Source organism: Xenopus tropicalis, chromosome 7 (assembly GCF_000004195.4).
Source record: "Xenopus tropicalis strain Nigerian chromosome 7, UCB_Xtro_10.0, whole genome shotgun sequence".
NCBI lineage: Eukaryota > Metazoa > Chordata > Amphibia > Anura > Pipidae > Xenopus > Xenopus tropicalis.
In genome coordinates this window covers 116,163,787-116,188,718 of record NC_030683.2, presented here as the reverse complement: position 1 = coordinate 116,188,718, position 24,932 = coordinate 116,163,787, and the positions used below count along the sequence as shown (strand labels likewise).

The following is a 24,932-nucleotide window of genomic DNA, read 5'->3' as shown; positions in this document are numbered from 1 at the left end:
TTCCCTTACCTACATGCCTACATTCCCTTACCTACATGCCTACATTCCCTTACCTACATGCCTACATTCCCTTACCTACATGCCTACATTCCCTTACCTGCATGCCTACATTCCCTTACCTACATGCCTACGTTCCCTAACCTACATGCCTACGTTCCCTAACCTACATGCCTACATTCCCTTACCTACATGCCTACATTCCCTTACCTACATACCTACATTCCCTTACCTACATGCCTACATTCCCTAACCTACATGCCTACATTCCCTTACCTACATGCCTACATTCCCTTACCTACATGCCTACATTCCCTAACCTACATGTCTACATTCCCTTACCTACATGGCTACATTCCCTAACCTACATGCCTACATTCCCTTACCTACATTCCTTTACCTACATGCCTACATTCCATAACCTACATGCCTACATTCCCTAACCTACATGCCTACATTGCCTTACCTACATGCCTATATTCCCTTACCTACATGCCTACATTCCCTTACCTACATGCCTACATTCCCTTACCTACATGCCTACATTCCCTAACCTACATGTCTACATTCCCTTACCTACATGCCTACATTCCCTTACCTACATGCCTACATTCCCTTACCTACATGCCTACATTCCATTACCTACATGCCTACAATCCCTTACCTACATGCCTACATTCCCTTACCTACATGCCTACATTCCCTAACCTACATGTCTACATTCCCTTACCTACATGGCTACATTCCCTAACCTACATGCCTACATTCCCTTACCTACATTCCTTTACCTACATGCCTACATTCCATAACCTACATGCCTACATTCCCTAACCTACATGCCTACATTGCCTTACCTAAATGCCTATATTCCCTTACCTACATGCCTACATTCCCTTACCTACATGCCTACATTCCCTTACCTACATGCCTACATTCCCTTACCTACATGGCTTCATTCCCTTACCTGCATGCCTACATTCCCTTACCTACATGCCTACGTTCCCTAACCTACATGCCTACGTTCCCTAACCTACATGCCTACATTCCCTTACCTACATGCCTACATTCCCTTACCTACATGCCTACATTCCCTTACCTACATGCCTACATTCCCTAACCTACATGCCTACATTCCCTTACCTACATGCCTACATTCCCTTACCTACATGCCTACATTCCCTAACCTACATGTCTACATTCCCTTACCTACATGGCTACATTCCCTAACCTACATGCCTACATTCCCTTACCTACATTCCTTTACCTACATGCCTACATTCCATAACCTACATGCCTACATTCCCTAACCTACATGCCTACATTGCCTTACCTACATGCCTATATTCCCTTACCTACATGCCTACATTCCCTTACCTACATGCCTACATTCCCTTACCTACATGCCTACATTCCCTAACCTACATGCCTACATTCCCTTACCTACATGCCTACATTCCCTTACCTACATGCCTACATTCCCTTACCTACATGCCTACATTCCCTTACCTACATGCCTACATTCCCTTACCTACATGCCTACATTCCCTTACCTACATGCCTACATTCCCTTACCTACATGCCTACATTCCCTAACCTGCATGCCTACATTCCCTTACCTACATGCCTACATTCCCTAACCTGCATGCCTACATTCCCTTACCTACATGCCTACATTCCCTTACCTACATGCCTACATTCCCTTACCTACATGCCTACATTCCCTTACCTACATGCCTACATTCCCTTACCTACATGCCTACATTCCCTTACCTACATGCCTACATTCCCTTACCTACATGCCTACATTCCCTTACCTACATGCCTACATTCCCTTACCTACATGCCTACATTCCCTTACCTACATGCCTACATTCCCTTACCTACATGCCTACATTCCCTAACCTACATGCCTACATTCCCTAACCTGCATGCCTACATTCCCTTACCTACATGCCTACATTCCCTAACCTGCATGCCTACATTCCCTTACCTACATGCCTACATTCCCTAACCTGCATGCCTACATTCCCTAACCTACATGCCTACATTCCCTTACCTACATTCCTTTACCTACATGCCTACATTCCATAACCTATATGCCTACATTCCCTAACCTACATGCCTACATTGCCTTACCTACATGCCTATATTCCCTTACCTACATGCCTACATTCCCTTACCTACATGCCTACATTCCCTAACCTACATGCCTACATTCCCTTACCTACATGCCTACATTCCCTTACCTACATGCCTACATTCCCTTACCTACATGTCTACATTCCCTTACCTACATGGCTACATTCCCTAACCTACATGCCTACATTCCCTTACCTACATTCCTTTACCTACATGCCTACATTCCATAACCTACATGCCTACATTCCCTAACCTACATGCCTACATTGCCTTACCTACATGCCTATATTCCCTTACCTACATGCCTACATTCCCTTACCTACATGCCTACATTCCCTTACCTACATGCCTACATTCCCTAACCTACATGTCTACATTCCCTTACCTACATGCCTACATTCCCTTACCTACATGCCTACATTCCCTTACCTACATGCCTACAATCCCTTACCTACATGCCTACAATCCCTTACCTACATGCCTACATTCCCTTACCTACATGCCTACATTCCCTAACCTACATGTCTACATTCCCTTACCTACATGCCTACATTCCCTAACCTACATGCCTACATTCCCTTACCTACATTCCTTTACCTACATGCCTACATTCCATAACCTACATGCCTACATTCCCTAACCTACATGCCTACATTGCCTTACCTACATGCCTATATTCCCTTACCTACATGCCTACATTCCCTTACCTACATGCCTACATTCCCTTACCTACATGCCTACATTCCCTTACCTACATGCCTACATTCCCTTACCTGCATGCCTACATTCCCTTACCTACATGCCTACGTTCCCTAACCTACATGCCTACGTTCCCTAACCTACATGCCTACATTCCCTTACCTACATGCCTACATTCCCTTACCTACATGCCTACATTCCCTTACCTACATGCCTACATTCCCTAACCTACATGCCTACATTCCCTTACCTACATGCCTACATTCCCTTACCTACATGCCTACATTCCCTAACCTACATGTCTACATTCCCTTACCTACATGGCTACATTCCCTAACCTACATGCCTACATTCCCTTACCTACATTCCTTTACCTACATGCCTACATTCCATAACCTACATGCCTACATTCCCTAACCTACATGCCTACATTGCCTTACCTACATGCCTATATTCCCTTACCTACATGCCTACATTCCCTTACCTACATGCCTACATTCCTTTACCTACATGCCTACATTCCCTAACCTACATGTCTACATTCCCTTACCTACATGCCTACATTCCCTTACCTACATGCCTACATTCCCTTACCTACATGCCTACATTCCATTACCTACATGCCTACAATCCCTTACCTACATGCCTACATTCCCTTACCTACATGCCTACATTCCCTAACCTACATGTCTACATTCCCTTACCTACATGCCTACATTCCCTTACCTACATTCCTTTACCTACATGCCTACATTCCATAACCTACATGCCTACATTCCCTAACCTACATGCCTACATTGCCTTACCTAAATGCCTATATTCCCTTACCTACATGCCTACATTCCCTTACCTACATGCCTACATTCCCTTACCTACATGCCTACATTCCCTTACCTACATGGCTTCATTCCCTTACCTGCATGCCTACATTCCCTTACCTACATGCCTACGTTCCCTAACCTACATGCCTACGTTCCCTAACCTACATGCCTACATTCCCTTACCTACATGCCTACATTCCCTTACCTACATGCCTACATTCCCTTACCTACATGCCTACATTCCCTAACCTACATGCCTACATTCCCTTACCTACATGCCTACATTCCCTTACCTACATGCCTACATTCCCTAACCTACATGTCTACATTCCCTTACCTACATGCCTACATTCCCTAACCTACATGCCTACATTCCCTTACCTACATGCCTACATTCCATAACCTACATGCCTACATTCCCTAACCTACATGCCTACATTGCCTTACCTACATGCCTATATTCCCTTACCTACATGCCTACATTCCCTTACCTACATGCCTACATTCCCTTACCTACATGCCTACATTCCCTAACCTACATGTCTACATTCCCTTACCTACATGCCTACATTCCCTTACCTACATGCTTACATTCCCTTACCTACATGCCTACAATCCCTTACCTACATGCCTACAATCCCTTACCTACATGCCTACATTCCCTTACCTACATGCCTACATTCCCTAACCTACATGTCTACATTCCCTTACCTACATGCCTACATTCCCTAACCTACATGCCTACATTCCCTTACCTACATTCCTTTACCTACATGCCTACATTCCATAACCTACATGCCTACATTCCCTAACCTACATGCCTACATTGCCTTACCTACATGCCTATATTCCCTTACCTACATGCCTACATTCCCTTACCTACATGCCTACATTCCCTTACCTACATGCCTACGTTCCCTAACCTACATGCCTACGTTCCCTAACCTACATGCCTACATTCCCTTACCTACATGCCTACATTCCCTTACCTACATGCCTACATTCCCTTACCTACATGCCTACATTCCCTAACCTACATGCCTACATTCCCTAACCTACATGCCTACATTCCCTTAACTACATTCCTTTACCTACATGCCTTCATTCCCTAACCTGCATGCCTACATTCCCTTACCTACATGCCTACATTCCATAACCTACATGCCTACATTCCCTTACCTACATGCCTACATTCCCTTACCTACATGCCTACATTCCCTAACCTACATGCCTACATTCCCTAACCTACATGCCTACATTCCCTTAACTACATTCCTTTACCTACATGCCTACATTCCATAACCTACATGCCTACATTCCCTAACCTACATGCCTACATTCCCTAACCTACATGCCTACATTCCCTTACCTACATGCCTACATTCCCTAACCTACATGCCTACATTCCCTAACCTACATGCCTACATTCCCTTACCTACATTCCCTAACCTACATGCCTACATTCCCTTACCTACATTCCCTAACCTACATGCCTAAATTCCCTTACCTGCATGCCTACATTCCCTTACCTACATGCCTACATTCCCTAACCTACATGCCTACATTCCCTTACCTACATGCCTACATTCCCTAACCTACATGCCTACATTCCCTTACCTACATGCCTACATTCCCTTACCTACATGCCTACATTCCCTAACCTACATGCCTACATTCCCTTACCTACATGCCTACATTCCCTAACCTACATGCCTACATTCCCTTACCTACATTCCCTAACCTACATGCCTACATTCCCTTACCTACATGCCTACATTCCCTAACCTGCATGCCTACATTCCCTTACCTACATGCCTACATTCCCTAACCTACATGCCTACATTCCCTTACCTACATGCCTACATTCCATTACCTACATGCCTACATTCCATTACCTACATGCCTACATTCCATAACCTACATGCCTACATTCCATTACCTACATGCCTACATTCCCTTACCTACATGCCTACATTCCCTTACCTACATGCCTACATTCCCTTACCTACATGCCTACATTCCCTAACCTACATGCCTACATTCCCTTACCTACATGCCTACATTCCATTACCTGCATGCCTACATTCCCTTACCTGCATGCCTACATTCCCTTACCTACATGCCTACGTTCCCTTACCTACATGCCTACATTACCTTACCTACATGCCTACATTCCATAACCTACATGCCTACGTTCCTTTACCTACATGCCTACATTGCCTTACCTACATGCCTACGTTCCCTTACCTACATGCCTACGTTCCCTTACCTACATGCCTACATTCCCTTACCTACATGCCTACGTTCCCTTACCTACATGCCTACGTTCCTTTACCTACATGCCTACATTACCTTACCTACATGCCTACGTTCCCTTACCTACATGCCTACATTCCCTAACCTACATGCCTACATTCCCTTACCTACATGCCTACGTTCCCTTACCTACATGCCTACGTTCCTTTACCTACATGCCTACATTACCTTACCTACATGCCTACATTCCCTAACCTACATGCCTACATTCCCTTTCCTACATGCCTACATTCCATTACCTGCATGCCTACATTCCCTTACCTGCATGCCTACATTCCCTTACCTACATGCCTACGTTCCTTTACCTACATGCCTACATTACCTTACCTACATGCCTACATTCCTTTACCTACATGCCTACATTCCCTAACCTACATGCCTACATTCCCTAACCTACATGCCTACATTCCCTAACCTACATGCCTACATTCCCTAACCTATATGCCTACATTCCCTTACATTCTTTTTCCTGCATTCTTTTTATCAGACATGGCAAAAATCCATGATCCTGGATGGAAATGCTAGGGCACTAAAGGGAATAAAATCAAAGCCCTTACTGGAAGGAATTTTTTCCCCTCTGAGGCAAATTAGAGAGGCTTCAGATGGGGTTTTTGCCTTCCTCTGGATCAACTAGCAGTTAGGCAGGTAATATATAGGCATTATGGCTGAACGTGATGGACGTATGTGTTTTTGCAACCCAATTTACTATGTTACTATGTTACTATATCTGACGATTCAGCCCTGAACGTCAGTGGGGGGTGGGAACGTTCTTTCGTGCAAAAGATCGAAAATTGCTATGTGTATGGCCACCTTAAGGCATAGAGGCGGGGCAGGCAACATATGATTGACAGCTGGGATTTTGAAATGCCTTTATAACGGGCATGGAAGTGTTAATAAAAAAAAAATTGGGGTTATATGTTTAATTTTAAAAGGACTTTTATTGAACAGTAGACTGGAGGGGGGCTATATGGCTCCCCTTATAAATACAGCACTGCCCAATGCATGCAGACCTATAATCTTTCCATTCTGAGTGGTGCTATTAATGGGGCACCGTGCGAAGCGCAAAAAACATGGTGGACCCTTATCCTTATTGTCGTTCAAGAGAGAAATATATTTACTGCCTTCTTCAAAAGGCATAGACGTTGCATATCCTCATTAAGTCTTGAAAAGATCCCTAAGTAGGATCCTAGCACTCGAACCAACACTCACCCACGGCCAGATGCATAAACAGAGATCCCCCAACAGTTTCCACGGCACACTAATAAAAACGTGTCATTAATATTGCTTTTATTCATGGAATCTCTCATGGTCAGGAGATCAGTTAGGCAGAAAACAACATGAAGCTGTTTAGCCAGCTTCCACAATACACGTAGGGTATATTACTATATTAATGAGTCCGTCTATGGAGTCTGAAAGTATTTGTACATTTGTAGCCCACCCGAAACCCCTCACTTTATCCACACTTGCATTTGAATTTTGCATAAAGGGAACAAATATGCTTTTCAAAAGAGTGATGAACAGGTACAGTTCTTTCTAAAGCAGCTCTGTCCGACTTGTATAAATCATGGGCTGAGGATCCTGTGGGCAGACTGGGCTGGATTATATTAACATCGAGAAGTCATCCAACGTTGTCTGCAAATCCTGCCGCCATAAAAACCAATTGGAGGGCCGTATCTGGCTGGCAGGTTTCCCGTTGGAAAGGCCTCTTCCTGAAGGATTCTGGATTCCATGGAGGCCAATGATTTCAAACAATATACATAAAATTATGAATTCAAAAATCTAGACATTTAGCGTTTCCTCCGGACTCCCCACACTTTGGAGTTTGAAATGGCACAAACCGGAAAAATGGCAAAAATAAAAGCAGATTAAATGCATGCACAAATAATAACAGCGGCTTCCATTGCCAGTGTCAGTTATGAGCACTCTATGTGCAGAACAAAGTAGAAATCGATGAAAATCACTGCAATCCCAACGACATTAACAATCTCATGCAACATTTCCGGAAAAAAAAAAAATCATTGGCAACCAAACAAAAGATTGGAGTAACGCTGCGGTAAGGCAACCTAACCCTATATACAGTACTGAAACTCATTTCATCAGGTACTTCAAAGGATTAATAGCATTAACTTTAATGGAATCAGTTTATATACATTACAGTTGCTCCATGCTACACATTCTTCCCCATAATTTCTAAAAAAAAAAATGTACATACATAGAATTTATAATAAAAGAAACTTAATGGATTAATATTCACCCCTTTTGTCATAGTAAATCAAACTCATTCAGTTGCCGTTGCTGATTTTCAGAAACTACCATTGCATTCTTTTCCACCTGAGTAAAAGTCATGATTTACAGTTTAAAGCAAAGAGTACACTATGTGCAACAAGAAGCACTGAGGGACATCATACGTCTGAGTCGGACTGGGCTGCGGGGACACCTGGTGGGCCCTAGTGGGCCCCTGATGCCCTTTGCCACACCCCATGCCACAGGTATCCTCCCCTGACGCGTTTCACTTATCAGTGCTCGGGGAGGGCACTGGGAGTGGGTCCCTTAGGAGGGCTTAAGGGGGCCACATCGGGGACACGGCCAGCAGGGGCACCTTGGGGGGTTAAGGGCCCCCGGGGAGGCAGCCCCGGTGGGCCCTGCACCCCCCCAGTCCGACCCTGGAGCAGGGTATAAATACCTTTTGCCTCACTGGGCCCGATTCCATCCAGTGAGAAAATTTGTATCACATGAAATCTGATGGACAAGATTCAATTTGAGATTCATTTTCTCGTGGTTTATCATGTGAAAACTCTATTGAAGTCTACAGGAAAAAACTGGAACTGAATTAGGAGAAAAGTTTTTGTATTTGTGAATGAAATCTTGGCCATGAGTTTTCTTACTAAACTGAATCAGGCGTATTGTGTCCAATGTTTGACCTGTCAAGGCTTCTCTGATTAAACTGGGAGACCATAAGAGCTAAAGAGCGAGCAGCATATATAGGGCCAGATTCAATTCGGGGAAAAAACTTATCTCATGGTTTAGCACCTGAAAATTTATGAATTCAATTCGAGGTGAAGACACTTTTCTCCTAATCCAGTTCCAGTTTTTTCCCATAGACCTCAAAAGAGCTTTCAGGTGATTAACCGTTGGATAAGTTTGATTGAATTGCATTCCCTCAAGCTCTTTATTATCCAAGTATCTTTTCTCTACATACTATACTCTATTCTTCCATCAATAAAGCTTCCTTGTTCCCATACAGAAATGGGCAATGGCCATGAAATAGGCTAAATAAATAGAAGTAAGAGGATCCACTGGCACCTGGGCCCACCAGTACTCATCCTGGTATCCTGGTGGCCCAGTCCAACACTGGACATGCTTCCCATCCCATGGGACCTATGTAATATTTACTGTATCAAGCTAATCTAGGCTTCTGACCTAGCCATATGAATTTTGATTGCTAATAATTATCCAAATAGGATTAGCGGCTTAGGAAAAGAAGACATTTTGGGCCAGATTCAATTCAATGAGGCATGATGTGATAAACCTTTTTCTCACTGAATTAAATCTAGTCCTTTATCTGCACTAACTCTTCTAGACTGGGAGAAAAAAATGCATCTTCCAGGTATTAATTTCCTGGCTTATTTTTTCAATTAAATAATGAGTGGGGAGAGGAGCCTTGTCTAGTGCCTTTGGTTATTTTATAGATATAAGTACCTTGTGAAAAAGACTACGACAGAAATAGAATTGCACTTGTCTGCATCCCAAACAAACAGCACAATACTTGAGAAATATATGAGGGGGGTATGGAACGAGCAAGACAATGTGTTTGTGTGGTCCAGACACTTTGCAACTAATTAGCAATTAAAACATTTTGCAAGGCCTGAAGATTGCTTTCCATGTGCGCAAAGTTTTGGCACCCAAGGTTAGATTGGCCTGCCATCTCTTGGCTTGGCCCTTATGGGCCCCAGTACATGTCAATTCCAATCAACCCTTTCTTATTTCCAGCATAGGCTTCTATAACATATACATCGAATTGCTGTAAGAGTTGTCCCTGGATGTCAAGTTCTCTGGTGGACCCAAAGAGGCCCAGTCAGGAAGTTGGCACCTTTACCCTGCAGGCACATCACATACTTAAAAATAATAATAGAAGAAATAAGGTGCGCTGAGTGTACATACATAGGGACTAACTAAGAACAAGGCATTTCAGGGGGTTATATTGTTTCTTTTGCTTTTGTAAGCCATGTGACCTTAAGGCCTTCTTCTGAAGTAGACCTGCACTGGAAACCTTCAACTTCCCTCTGAGCAGCAGAGTTCAGTCAAGAATAAAATCCACACCCACAGTGCAGTTCTTTGTATGGACAGAATAGCAGCAATAAAATCAGGATGCAGGTAGATATAAAGATAACTATTGCTTTCTCTGGGAATGCACACGTCTAAGGTACTGCTCATATAAAATAGATACCATCATTGCAACTGCCATTTCATTTATTGCTTTCTAAATGATATATAGACCCATGTGTTCCCATGTTAGTGCCCACCATTGCAACTGCCATTTCATTTATTGCTTTCTAAATGATATATAGACCCATGTGTTCCCATGTTAGTGCCCACCAAGTGGTTGAAATGCACAACACGTTTTAAACACACACATAAACAAACACTGGTCCAGACCCATTCGACCACAGTGCGCACAAGTTACAATGTGCACATGATTTTGGAAGAATTTGACGGGTCCATTGTCCCCTCTCTAAGATTATGGTGAATTCATCAAGCTTATTCTTATTTTTCATGAAAACATGGATGACTAGGAACCCACAAATGCCGTTGCGTTGCAGCCTCCAGTTTCCCACCAACAGACTCAGCGGTGGGCCTCCAATAACCCATCACTAGTTTCATGTCTTTCTCTTTAAATATGTCCCTTAGAATATTATCCCAAACATCATCATCACAACACATTCCCAGATCCTACTATATGTTTTTAGATTGTGTACGAGAAGAGGCAAAATGTAATAATTTAATACATTTTCCCTAGTTTAGTAATAGTTATAACTGCCCTAGAGCACAGGCAGTTTTCATTCTTGCCATTAACAGAAAGTGGAAAAATGCGGGGGTAGAAATACTTCTCATGGCAATAGCTTGACTTTTTTTTGTTTGTTAGTTTAAGAACAAGTCAGACTTGGTTTGAATCAAACCCAATTCAACTGGATTTCTATGGTTTAATAAAATCCCCGAATCCTTATAGATGGATAATAAATGTACTGCTGTTGCTGAAGTCTACAAAGAAAAAGGCAGCTGCCATTCTCTACATGTGTATTAAGCCCAGGTCTTTATTAATATCTGATAGTACTCCTTCAGTAATGATCTGATTCATCAAGGTCCACACAGAACTATGTGCATGGTCAATGGCCTACCCATCTCCCAACGTCTTCATCTTGTGATTTAAGCAATGGCTGATAAGCCAAACATTCCCATCAGCTCCCTTAGCTCCAGGGGTGACCAAAATAGGCAAAGATGTCTGATGACCTAAATTTTTCAGCAATTCTTCGCCAAAGTGAAACAGGACAGATGAATAACAATGACCTATTTGATTGAAGTCACTCTGAGGGACACAGCATGCCAACCAAGGCGAATGAGTGGAAGCTATGTTATGTTTTTATATAAGTTTTAGTTTTCCATTGTTCACATTTTCCCTTTCTTTTCTAAACCCAGGTAAAAAAAGAGTATTTCTTAAGCTTTCAGGCTGTGATGTTTGGCCTACATTATCCATTGACCTTATTCCTACTTGTCTACTCTCTTACATGTGGCTAGTCCATCAGTAACAGCATTTACTGTGGTTTATTAGCCATTTATAAATGTTATTAAGAAAGCTGACATAAGACTAAATGCTACTTAACGTAGAACAACTAAACCTGACAAATCTTCCTGATCTACAGTGACTTCATCTTGTACTATACTTGAATATAATGAAAGGGTTGCTTAAAAATAATAATTAACCTTTAAAGAAGGAGGAAAGGTAAAAACTAAGTAAGCTATAGCAGAAAGGTCTATGTCAATACATTCATAAGCACTCAGAAATGCTGCACTGAGTCCTCTATCAAAAGAAATACAGGATTTCTTATCTCCTTTTTTGTAAACATGTTCTTCAGTATTAGACTTCCTCTCTTGGAAAAATTCTTCATTCCTGGGTGGAGCCTGCGTAGGTCTCTCCTTTCTCCATTCTCCTGCTCCCCCCTCCCATAAGAATTCATAAAAATCACTCCTTCCTCCCTTAGAAATGTGTAATCTGACTACCAGCCTCCATATCTGCAGCAGGAAGCTACGAAGACCAAGCTAAAATGGCAGCTGCTATCTTAAACAAACAGAGGGAGCTTCTAGGGCTGTTTACTCAGGTATGGTAACGCTTTCTGCAGAATAAATATAGTGTTCTAGGTGACACTAATGTGGCCAATCTGTAAAATGCCAAAATTACTTTCCTTCTCCTTCAGCTAAACTGAAATTAAAAAATAAACAGCGATGGCCTTAACTGGTAACCATCTGGAAAGAAGACTCATTTATTCCAAACATTGTTCTTTGATTGGCAATGATTAGAGGCCTTAATGTGGGCACTTGGCAGTTGAAATTCAGCTGTAAAAATACTAAACTTGCCCTAACATTGAAACCAATTATGCTTCTCAGTATTTTCATTCTCTGCCATTCTCTTTCACCCCATGCACATGGTTAAAATAATATATACGTATATATACATTCATCCAGGGTATTGTTTTCTACAAGTAAAGGATAACATCTAGATATATTTTACACATATAAAGATATTAATAGGCCATGCATGTCGAGGCAAGATGCAATGTTTCGGGGAGATGCAGGCAGTGTTTGTCCATTCCGGTAAGGAATTCATTGTGAAAGTAAATGCAGATATCATCTAATGTCTATATGAGATACAGTCTGATTTTTACTTCAAGTATTACTGCACACTGACACAGCAAATGCTCAGATGTTGAATTCCAGGTCCCACAGTCCAACCCAGAGTTAAAATAACAACGATTAAAAAAAAAATCCAGCTCTCGTCTTGTTTTCCTGCAGGTGACTTGTGACCCAACTTCGTTGCATGGTTGATAAAAAAAAAAAAATCTTCTTTGTATTTTGAGACACTAGACAACCCAAAGGAAAACCGCACTTCATCAGATTTTCACAAGTGTTAATAAGAGTGAAATGCCAGATCGGTGTCTGGTCCCGGAAGGAATGGATTCACTATTGCATCCTGGTCCCCTCTCACAGCACATTACAACACTAAGTGCTTTTTCCAAGATGCAGGGTAAGGAAGAAGAATGAGACAGAAGATGCTAATAAGCCATTACCAAGGAGGATACCATGCCGGTCAAGAGACGAGGGCTGATAGACAAAGCCTCATTTATGCTTGCTCCCCGTCATGCATCCACAGAGATCACACCAAGGAGATGGGCACTGGGCTGTGTGGGTTACTATGGATGAACTCTGGATTGATAAAGGTGAATCCAGCAAATTCACTCTGGTCAATGCCTGCCAATACAAGCTGATCAGGAGGAGTAAGGACAGGGGGTGCACGGGTGAAGAACTTGTCAAAGTTCTCTCCACTCTTTCCACACTGTAAAATAAAACAGGTTATGAATATCACACAGATGCACTAGAACATTTTTACTCAATGAAAAGGAAGTAGAACAACTTGCAGGAAGTCAATCGCCACTTCTTGATAGTATCAAACTAAGAAGGCTGACCTATAAGTGCAAGAGCACTAAGGGCAATAGCCATAGAGGGCAATGTTGGTGATAGACTGCAATCTGACACCATGTGTTTGGACAAGTAAGATTTTTGGGAGCCAAAGCACCTGAAATTGACCAGGAGCCCTTATAGACGCAAGGCAAGGTCCATTTGTTTTAGGACTGTTGGGCAGGTCATATTTAACTAAATCTGGCAAATAATTACCTGGGTGAAATGTTTGCTAAATAAGCCTAGTTTTGGATTATTTATATAAAAACCATGGATAGATAACAGATAGAGAGATAGATGATAGATAGATAGATAGATAGATAGATAGATAGATAGATAGATGATAGATAGATAATAGATAGATAGATAATAGATAGATAGATAGATGATAGATAGAGGATAGATAGATAGATAGATAGATAGATAGATAGATAGATAGATAGATAGATAGATAGCTAGAGGATAGATATCCATAAAGAAATGGTGAACTTAAGACTGAGAAATGTCCCAGCAAGGCAAGGTCCATTTGCTTTAGGACTGTTGGGCAGGTAATATTTAACTAAATCTGGCAAATAATTACCTGGGTGAAATGTTTGCTAAATAAGCCTAGTTTTGGATTATTTATATAAAAACCATGGATAGATAACAGATAGAGAGATAGATGATAGATAGATAGATAGATAGATAGATAGATGATAGATAGATAATAGATAGATAGATAATAGATAGATAGATAGATGATAGATAGAGGATAGATAGATAGATAAATAGATAGATAGATAGATAGATAGATAGATAGATAGATAGATAGCTAGAGGATAGATATCCATAAAGAAATGGTGAACTTAAGACTGAGAAATGTCCCAGCAAGGCAAGGTCCATTTGCTTTAGGACTGTTGGGCAGGTCATATTTAACTAAATCTGGCAAATAATTACCTGGGTGAAATGTTTGCTAAATAAGCCTAGTTTTGGATTATTTATATAAAAACCATGGATAGATGACAGATAGAGAGAAAGATAGATAGATAGATAGATAGATAGACAGACAGACAGACAGACAGATAGATAGACAGACAGACAGACAGACAGACAGACAGACAGACAGATAGATAGATAGACAGACAGACAGATAGTTGATAGATAGATAGATAGATAGATATCCATAAAGAAATGGTGAACTTAAGACAGAGAAATGTACCAGGAAGGACAGAAACATTGTCTACATAGTATCCAAGGCTATTGTGATACTAATATCTATAGTTAGTATTAATGTTTGTATATATAGTTTATGTATGTGTTGGTATAGATTGGTAAATATAGGTGTAAGTGCTGGGTTTACTTGAAAGAGTTGAACTTGATGGACTCTGGTCTTTTTTAACCCTATGTAACCAACACTTGAATTTCCTTTTATTCCTTTGGTAGCACCAGGGCAGTACATATATAATGTATAATACTCATACATACAGGGCGTGGTTTGAAAGGAGGCTGGATTTCTAGACGCTCCAAGCGCTCCCAATCAATCCAGCGGAAGAAGGCATGGTCCCGAATATCACGCTCCCCGTCGGAGCCAGAGCCGAGGCGTTTCAGAGGGTGTTTGGTCAGCAGCTGTTCAAGATTCAAGAACAAGAAAGAAAACACTGAGGATGACAGGTAGAACAGAAACACAGGCGTTGGCAGTTTCCCTTTTACAGTGCTCAGCTTATCTCAAGATGGAATTGCACAGACAAGGGAAATACTATATAAAGAATAATTAGTTGCTCTTTCAGACAGGACTGTGAATTTTAATGAAAATTGAAGAAAAAAAAAATCAGAATCAGGAAGATACTTGAATTAACCAAAATCTGACATTTTATATTTGCTACATATACTGCCTTAAAAGTGAGAGTTATGAATATCTTTTCTATTTGACATTCGCCAAAACCTCCTTAAGACAAAGGATTTAGGGCAGACATAAAAAAATTAAACCCACAAGGACATAAGCAGAATATACAGACTTCATACAGATGCTGCCCTGGTTCCAACAGAATAGACCATTGTCAGTTTAATTGCAAGGTCATGGATTGGAACTGCCATCAACTAACTGTCATTGTAATACAACTGTGAAATGTAGGCCATCCTTCCAGACTGCATAATGTACAAGCCATGTTAAGATATCCTTAAGAATAACTTTGAAGCACACAAACTAGATTTAAAGACCTAAACTTGAGGTGGAAACCAGTCTATACTTGTATTGTTTTTTTCTATTTGGAGATACCCTATTAGTGGTTATATATAGTTGTAATAGTGGTTGTATATATAGTTTATGTATGTGAGTGTATAGATTGGTAGGTGTGGGTTGTGTGTGCTGCGTTTACTTGGAAGGGTTGAACTTGACGGACTCTGGTCTTTTTCAACCCTATGTAACTATGTAACTATGTAACTTAGAAGAAGAAATGAATGATGGAATGCTATTGTCTTACCCCCTTGCATATGGAGACAGCTTCTCTGGACAAGGATTTGGGGTAAGACACCGTTTGCTCCATGATGGACTGGAACAATTCATCTTCATCTTCTCCATCAAATGGAGGCTTTAAAAGAAAGGAACACATATGAGACATGACACAAACCATAATGCTCCTATGTCTATAGCATTACTCCTCTTCCACTGCACAGTCAATTTGGACTTTGATAAGATTTTGACAGGATTTGGATTTGGTACTTTTCAAAAATTCAAAAACTCAATTGCGTAGAAACACGGCAAGCTGAACATAGCTAAAGCACATTCTACCCTTCATTATCAATACGTCTGCTGAATTTTGAAATGGTTCTTGAAAACGTCCTATGGGAAATGGCCTTCCCAGAGCTTCTGGAGCTTTCTGGATAACGGATCCCATATCTATATTTACATGTGCCACTGCCATAGAGGTTCTTTTTTTGCATAGTATGTGTGCCAACCACACCAATATTGTTTGTGGCTCATTCATGTGCCTCTAGACATAACATGAGTCCATAGGACCCAATATTTTTAAAGGGTGATTGCTGAATATCAACACTTATGGAAGCCGTTTGTTATATGTAACATACCTGTCCTGCCAGCATTTCATATAGTAAGACTCCATAGGACCACCAGTCCACTGACTTTCCATACGGCTGGTAGGCGATGATCTGTTGAACCAAAACATGCCCAGGTCATACTTTAAGATCTTATTTTAGCTGGAAAAATTCGGATAGAAAGTTATGTTTTAGTAAATGCACAGATAGAAGTGAAAATTGCAAATTGTGAATCAGATCCACAGCCTGGCCACTGCCGAATTGTAAATATTAGTGATGAGCGAATCTGTCCCGTTTTGCTTCACCATAAAATTCGCGAAACGGCAAGAAAATTCCCGAAACAGCAAAAAATTCCCGAAACGCATTTGTCGTGCAATTTTTTGTGCCGCCCGCATCTTTTTTGTTGCCCGTGTCTATTTTTTTGTCGCCCGCTCTTTTTTGTATGTGATCACGCCAAATTTTTACACAACTGTGTCCAATTTTTACGCAACCATGCCCTTTTTTGATGGGACCGCACCCTTTTTTGTCGCAACTGCACCCAATTTGACTAGACCGTGCCAATTTTCACAAAAGTTTCGCAAAAAAAATTCGCCAATGGCGAAATGCGGAAATTCGCTGCGAATCCATGCCTGCCGAAAAAATTTGCTCATCACTAGTAAATATAGACATTGTCCATTGTCACATAATACACACACATTGTGCCATAGAGACATGCTGGTATCGCCAGAGCAGTCATTGCTCCGCTATTGCCTCAATATTTGTAGAGGGGAGTGGGTCCATGAGGCACGTCCATCAGAACAGCCATCTTTCCCTCTGGTATAGGGTTTATTCTCACAAGCGTTTCTCTGCAGAATAGTGTTGAGGCATTGGTGCAATACTAAATAATTCATCCGTGGCTCCGCGGAACTGTCTCTGCTGTAATAAAGGTCCAGCGAGTGTCAGCCTCTCAGTTCAGTAACATTAATATCAGCTCACCACAATATTCAGTCAATACTTTTTTAAAAAAAAAAAAACAGATTCAAATAACATTAAAAAATAGTATTTACATAAACCACAAATATATGAAGTGTCAGCGATGTTAAACTACAAACACCTGTGGAATTCTGGTATCGAACCAAAATTATCCCATGAGTAATGAAAATGGCCTGTAGGACAATTCACAAATTGCCAAAATTTTACCAAATACATTGGAGTCAATGGGCATTTTTTCTTGAGTATTTCCCCTAAAATGGAAGGCAAAATTCAAGAGCAGAATCATAAACTTTTTCGCCACTTGTGAATTTCGCTGCCAATCTGTATCTGTTGAAAAAACTCACTCATCCCTACCCACAAGGTTCCCCCATACTGGTGTGCAAGCTCTTTAGCCCAAAACTCCACTGGGGCAAATGATTATTTAATGATAGGTGCCCTTTAGGCACCAACTGAAGCATATTCCCTTCTTATAGGAAACATGTCAAACAGATATATACTGGAAGGGTTTCTGTTAGCCCGCACATCCTCATAGCAACCCCACAGGCCTAGTGAAAGTGAACTTTGTAGCACAATACAAAAGTGACAAGTGGAATTTTTTAATGCATTTAGAGTGAGAGGAAACACCCATTGTCTTTAATGGGTTTGGAGTGAGAAAAAAAGTTGCAAAGAAGAAAATTGCCTATTAACTCCAATGCATTTCGGCGAAGCAAAATGAGACAAATTTGCTCATGGCTACCTGCAGACAGTGGCGGTTGTCATTTAAGGTGTTTGGCTGAAAGGGTGCATCTTGAACTTCTACATAGTTGTGCTTGGCACTGCTTAGTCCTTTCTGCCTGCCATTCTGAATGGATCACAATTGCGCCTAGAGTTGCCCCTTGTCTAGTTTTGACCCTGAGAGCTCGGTTTTCAGAAGGGCTGTCCAGGTCAAAACCTTTTGCCTGATTTTCCAAATTAGGAAAACTGGGCAGGACTCACATAGCCCCGCCCAGTGGTGTCACTGCCCCACCTCTTCCCCGCCAACATCTTGCCACGACCCAGCCTCTTTCCCGCCCCATGACATCACAGCCCGCCCCCTGCCCAGCGAGCCAGCAGAGGTGGCAATCCTAATTGTGCCTATTGGCACAGGGGAGCCCTGGAGCTATCTTCGCCTCTGAACTAATTGGTAGCCTCAGGGCTTCCACAGCAGCCTGCGCCAGTGGCCACAGGGCAATAGCTCTGAAAGAACAGGGCGCACACATCCCTCATTCTCAGGGTTGCCAAGCCAAGGCCCGTGCTGGCATTCAGGGCCGCCGCTCCCTATAAGCAGAGTACTCAGTCTGCATAGGGCACCAACACCCAGGGGGGCACCATTCCAGCTGCTCCAAAAAAAAAAACATTTTTATATATTATAACATACCCCCCAACACTGTCACGCCGGTTTTTATAGCGCATCCCCCTGTCCCGGATAGTTCAATCTATGGGGGCAATTGGGGGCACTTACTATGGGGGCATTGTCTATGGGGGCAATTGGGGGCACTGTGTGTGGGGCCCCTATAGTAGGTTTTTTTTCTTATTTTATTTTTACTTCCGTAATATTTGGGGGAGGGGGCACAAAAGTACATTTCTGCTTAGGGCACCCATTTGGCCAGCAGCGGCCCTGCTGGCATTACAAATTTACCCACAACGTAGCTGCCAGTAAATTTGTAATTCCTAGTTGTTTGTCCCCCAACTTGCTTACAAAGTGCCCTCACATCCTCACTTCCCTCCCAATGCCTGCCCCCAAACCCTGCCTACTTAATGAAATTGGACCCGGCCACCATGACGTCAAAACTCTGCCCCCCACATCATAATGATTCCACCCATTCCTAGACCCGCCCCCACTTTATATGTCATCAGCTGGTAAAGACCACAAGAAAAAGTGGCAACCCTACTCTCACTCCAAATGCCAGAAATGATGCTGACCAAACTTACAGAGCAATTGCATCTAATTGGTATAGAAGTGTGCTAATGTTGGGTGCAATAGAGCAGCTCCCCCTGGTGAACGCAATGATTTTGCACTTCGCAAAATACACTGAAATGGAACGTTGACAGCTCTGCAATACCAACTTACTAATCAATTACTGTGTTAAAAAAAAACCATAGGGTAAGTGAGTTTGGGAAAACCCTGCCACCAACATGGCACTGAATATATAGAATAAGAAGATGCAAACTTATAATAAGGGGCTGGGGAGAATGCTCAGAATCCTAGCCCCGGCCCCTGGTTGCTTTACTTAGGCTGCACTCTTTGTAGTTGTGTAAAACTGCATTTTAATGATCATTTTACACAATATAATTGTCTAAGCCTATTGATTATGCATGCAAGCCCCGGCCATCCTCGGTCAATGAACAATTTAAGAATCGTGCAAGGCTTTGGCTTAGTACAATACAGTATTACTTGCCGTCCACAGCAAAAAATAAAAAAAAACAAGCTGATTTATTCCTTGTTATTGCCGACTGGCTCGTGGGACTGCCTCTTATGGCCATTTACTAACACAGTATCCAGCTCAGCAGTTTTACTCTAATTGGCACCGTCCGCTGCCCGATAACCAACGCTACACTGATGTATGGGATCATTGCATATGGCAGCGCTTGGGCGCAGAGAATTGCATGGGAAACCGCTCAAAAGGAGGGGATTTGCTTTCTTTTTTGCTTTCAGCTTCTGTAATGTTCTGAGCTATTTCTACAGAATGGTACGACCCAGCAGAAAAGGCTAAGGGCCCCAACGGCATGAAACTATATGATGCGCAAACATTCCCTCTTATAAAATGAAGCCTCAATTCAGCCATAACTTTTTTTTGTTGTTATTTATTTATTGTAAATCAAGCAACATAATAGCATAGTCTGATTATAACAGGAGGCAGATTACAGCAACAATAGATGAGTGATGGTGTCCTGTGCATAAACTATGTAAGGGCTTCCCATTTAATAAATCACCAAGGGATATTCCAAGGCACATTGTGTCCCTGTACATCAGGGGTCTCTGACTCGCGGCCCGCGGGCCATTTGCGGCCCTCGGTACAGTATTTTGTGGCCCGCACCAACGCCTTCTCAAAAGCAATGAATGGATCGCGATTTTTATTGCGATTCAAGGGATAATGCAAGGCACGGCGGGCGGGAGCTGCTGATTGCGGAAATGACGTTATGCCATCATAACAGTTATTATGGGAAGACGTTCTGTGTGCACAATTAGCTGCTAAGGAGCTAATTGTGCACACAGAACGTCTTACCATAATAACTGTTATGATGGCATAACGTCATTTCCGCAATCAGCAGCTCCCGCCGTGCCTTGCATTATCCCTTGAAAGCCAATTTTTTATGAAATCCCTTATGCGGCCCAGCCTCATCCTGACTTTGCCTCCTGTGGCCCCCAGGTAAATTGAGTTTGAGCCCCCTGCTGTACATCAAGGCACTTTCTGGCAGCCCACCCATAGCAACGTCCCTGACCTGCCCCAGCCAACCAAACCTCCACTCTTTTTTGCAGGTTCTGCCCCCCTATCTTGCCCTCTGGTTATCTGCACATGTATCACTGAGTCATGTGACAAGTGACATCAGTATGCACCATTTACAACTAATGACATCACTAGGCACTGTTTACAAGTCTAACATATAATATTTATATATATATATATTCCTTCTATGTATTGCATCTATTACCTCCTAGGGTAGTTTTCCCCAACCAGTGGCTCCGGGGCAACATGTTGCTCCCCAACCCCTTGGATGTTGCTCTCAGTGCCCCCAAACCAGGGAGTTATTTTTGAATTCCTGACTTGGGGGCAAGTTTTGGTTGATTTACTACCATTAAATCAAAGCAAAGGGGTACCTGATTGATTTCCCACAAAGGCATTGCCTATGCTTATTATTATGCAGTACAGAAGGCTTAGAGCTCAGCGGCCCCCTGTTCCTTGGGTGCATTGCCTTCCTACAGCATACATATGCTTATTTAGCTCTGTGCATTATAAAATATGTATATCTAATAAATATGTGTGATCTCAGTACCATGTTATTTGTCTTTCTGCCACTGCTAATGTGCCAGAGGGAGAACTGGAGGGAGCATTTGCTGGGTCTCTGTTCCATTAGCCTCTGAGCCAAATTATGATATGGTTTCTAATGGAACCCTTTCTTCAGTATCTAGCGAGATTAAAAGAATGCAATTACAGGGGGCAGATGGAAGCAGGTTGCAGCCAGAGGCAATGTCCCTTATGGGGCAGTTGTTTTTATAGCACTGATAATATTTTGTCAACACCTGATTCAAGTGTTGTACCTTTTGTTAATCATAAAACAAGTTTTATGGGCACAAAATGGTTTTGTCAGTAGGCCATCTCCTATAGGCTACATTTTAATCAAATAAATGACATTTTTTAAAATTATTTCCTTTTTATTTATAATAATAAATCAGTACTTGTACTTGATCCCAACTAAGATATAATTACTCCTTATTGGGGGCAGAACAGCCCTATTGGGTTTATTTCATGGTTAAATGATTCCCTTTTCTCTGTAATAATAAAACAGTACCTGTACTTGATCCCAACTAAGATATAATTACCCCTTATTGGGGGCAGAACAGCCCTATTGGGTTTATTTAATGGTTAAATGATTCCCTTTTCTCTGTAATAATAAAACAGTACCTGTACTTGATCCCAACTAAGATATAATTACCCCTTATTTGGGGCAGAACAGCCCTATTGGGTTTATTTAATGGTTAAATGATTCCCTTTTCTCTGTAATAATAAAACAGTACCTGTACTTGATCCCAACTAAGATATAATTACCCCTTATTGGGGGCAGAACAGCCCTATTGGGTTTATTTAATGGTTAAATGATTCCCTTTTCTCTGTAATAATAAAACAGTACCTGTACTTGATCCCAACTAAGATATAATTACCCCTTATTGGGGGCAGAACAGCCCTATTGGGTTTATTTCATGGTTAAATGATTCCCTTTTCTCTGTAATAATAAAACAGTACCTGTACTTGATCCCAACTAAGATATAATTACCCCTTATTTGGGGCAGAACAGCCCTATTGGGTTTATTTAATGGTTAAATGATTCCCTTTTCTCTGTAATAATAAAACAGTACCTGTACTTGATCCCAACTAAGATATAATTACCCCTTATTGGGGGCAGAACAGCCCTATTGGGTTTATTTCATGGTTAAATTATTCCCTTTTCTCTGTAATAATAAAACAGTACCTGTACTTGATCCCAACTAAGATATAATTACCCCTTATTGGGGGCAGAACAGCCCTATTGGGTTTATTTAATGGTTAAATGATTCCCTTTTCTCTGTAATAATAAAACAGTACCTGTACTTGATCCCAACTAAGATATAATTAATCCTTATTGGGGGAAAAACAATCCTATTTGGTATAATTCATGCTTATATAATTTTTTAAGGTATGAAGATCACAAAATATAAGAAAAGACCCCGTATCCGGAAAAGCCCAGGTCCTGAGCATTGTAGATAATACGTCCCATACCTGTACCAGATTCTGTGAACAGAAAAGCCCTTTAGCAGTCAAAAATTGGGTTGCCACCTTTTGGCAGAGATAATACACACTGAGGTTGGGGTGGGCGATAATGCGATGGAACGGAGTTATTAGCCAATGGACAAATTGGGATCGGATTTGGTGAGCAGGGCAGGTGTCCGTGGGGCAAAGGGGTTTGAGAGAGCGGACTGGAGCAGATTAGAGGTGTGCCAGGGGTAGAAGGACCAGTTATTTACTGGTAATGTATTGTAAACTGGTAATATTGTAGCACCTAGTGAATAGATTTTTAGGAGGTGAGTGACAGTATTCACTATATATATATATATATATATATATATATATATATATATATATATATATTTATTTATATCCCTGACACCAAATATTCCTGTGTCTCACGGCTGTTTGCACCTGATGGAAAAACAGGGGATTCAGCACAACATGGCACAGGTGCAGGCACATACAGGGGCTGCAATAAAGGTCATTCATGGGAAAAAAATATGCAAAATGCCAACTATTGTTAATTTCCATTTCCATGCATTCAGTGTATGTTCTGTGAACTCGTAGCTCATCAGCCCCCAGCAAAAAATAAGACCATGCATTTTATGGATTGTGCCAAGTGTAAGCAATAAAATCTCTAGCTGAAAAAGTTGTCATTTTTGTGAAAAAGCCACCACCTTCAATCAGTTCTTACAATAGGAGCTATGCTGAAATGCTGGGGCCACTGTGTCATGATGAAATGCTGAAGCAACTGTGTCATGATGGTAATGCAAGGGTCATTGTGTCTTATATTGGTGGGGGGCCACTGTGTCATGATGAAATGCTGGGGCCACTGTGTCATGATGAAATGCTGGGGACACTGTGTCATGATAAAATGCTGGGCCCACTGTGTCATGATGGTAATGCAAGGGTCATTGTGTCTTATATTGGTGGGGGGCCACTGTGTCATGATGAAATGCTGGGGCCACTGTGTCATGATGAAATGCTGGGGACACTGTGTCATGATAAAATGCTGGGCCCACTGTGTCATGATGGTAATGCAAGGGTCATTGTGTCTTATATTGGTGGGGGGCCACTGTGTCATGATGAAATGCTGGGGCCACTGTGTCATGATGAAATGCTGGGGACACTGTGTCATGATAAAATGCTGGGGCCACTGTGTCATGATGAAATGCTGGGGCCACTGTGTCATGATAAAATGCTGGGGCCACTGTGTCATGATAAAATGGTGGGGCCACTGTGTCATGATGAAATGCTGGACCCACTGTGTCATGATAGTAATGCAAGGGTCATTAGGGCTGATTCACTAAAGTGCGTTAAAACGTGCGCTATTTATAGCGTGCGATAAAAATTTTATCGCGTCTAAATTTTCACCACTTAACGCACGATTCACTATAAGCATACTTGCGTTAATTTACGCGCGATATTGCATGCGGCATTTACCGCATGCGCACTAATTAACGCCTATTATTATGTGCGCTAATAGTTGCCGTGTATAGAATGTAGCATATAAATAGTAGCCACATATAAATAGTGCATATAAAAAGTAGCATATAAATAGTAGCCACATATAAATAGTGCATATAAAAAGTAGCATATAAATAGTAGCCACATATAAATTGTGCATATAAAAAGTAGCATATAAATAGTAGCCACATATAAATAGTGCATATAAAAAGTAGCATATAAATAGTAGCCACATATAAATAGTGCATATAAAAAGTAG

At 41.6% G+C, this 24,932-nt stretch overlaps 1 protein-coding gene across 2 annotated transcripts in view; it reads right to left on the bottom strand.

Moving 5' to 3' along the window:
• Positions 1-7,242: 7,242 nt before the first annotated feature.
• prkcg (protein kinase C gamma) overlaps positions 7,243-24,932 on the bottom strand; it is a 163,320-nt gene continuing 145,630 nt past the window's right edge. For both annotated transcript variants that reach the window (XM_004916331.2, XM_002934988.3), the window contains 4 exons: positions 16,764-16,844; positions 16,160-16,267; positions 15,165-15,305; positions 7,243-13,578 (listed from right to left, as the gene is read on the bottom strand). In XM_004916331.2, the coding sequence (XP_004916388.1) occupies positions 13,399-13,578; positions 15,165-15,305; positions 16,160-16,267; positions 16,764-16,844 (510 nt within the window). In that variant the 3' untranslated portion in view covers positions 7,243-13,398. The remainder of the gene's footprint in view (positions 13,579-15,164; positions 15,306-16,159; positions 16,268-16,763; positions 16,845-24,932) is intronic.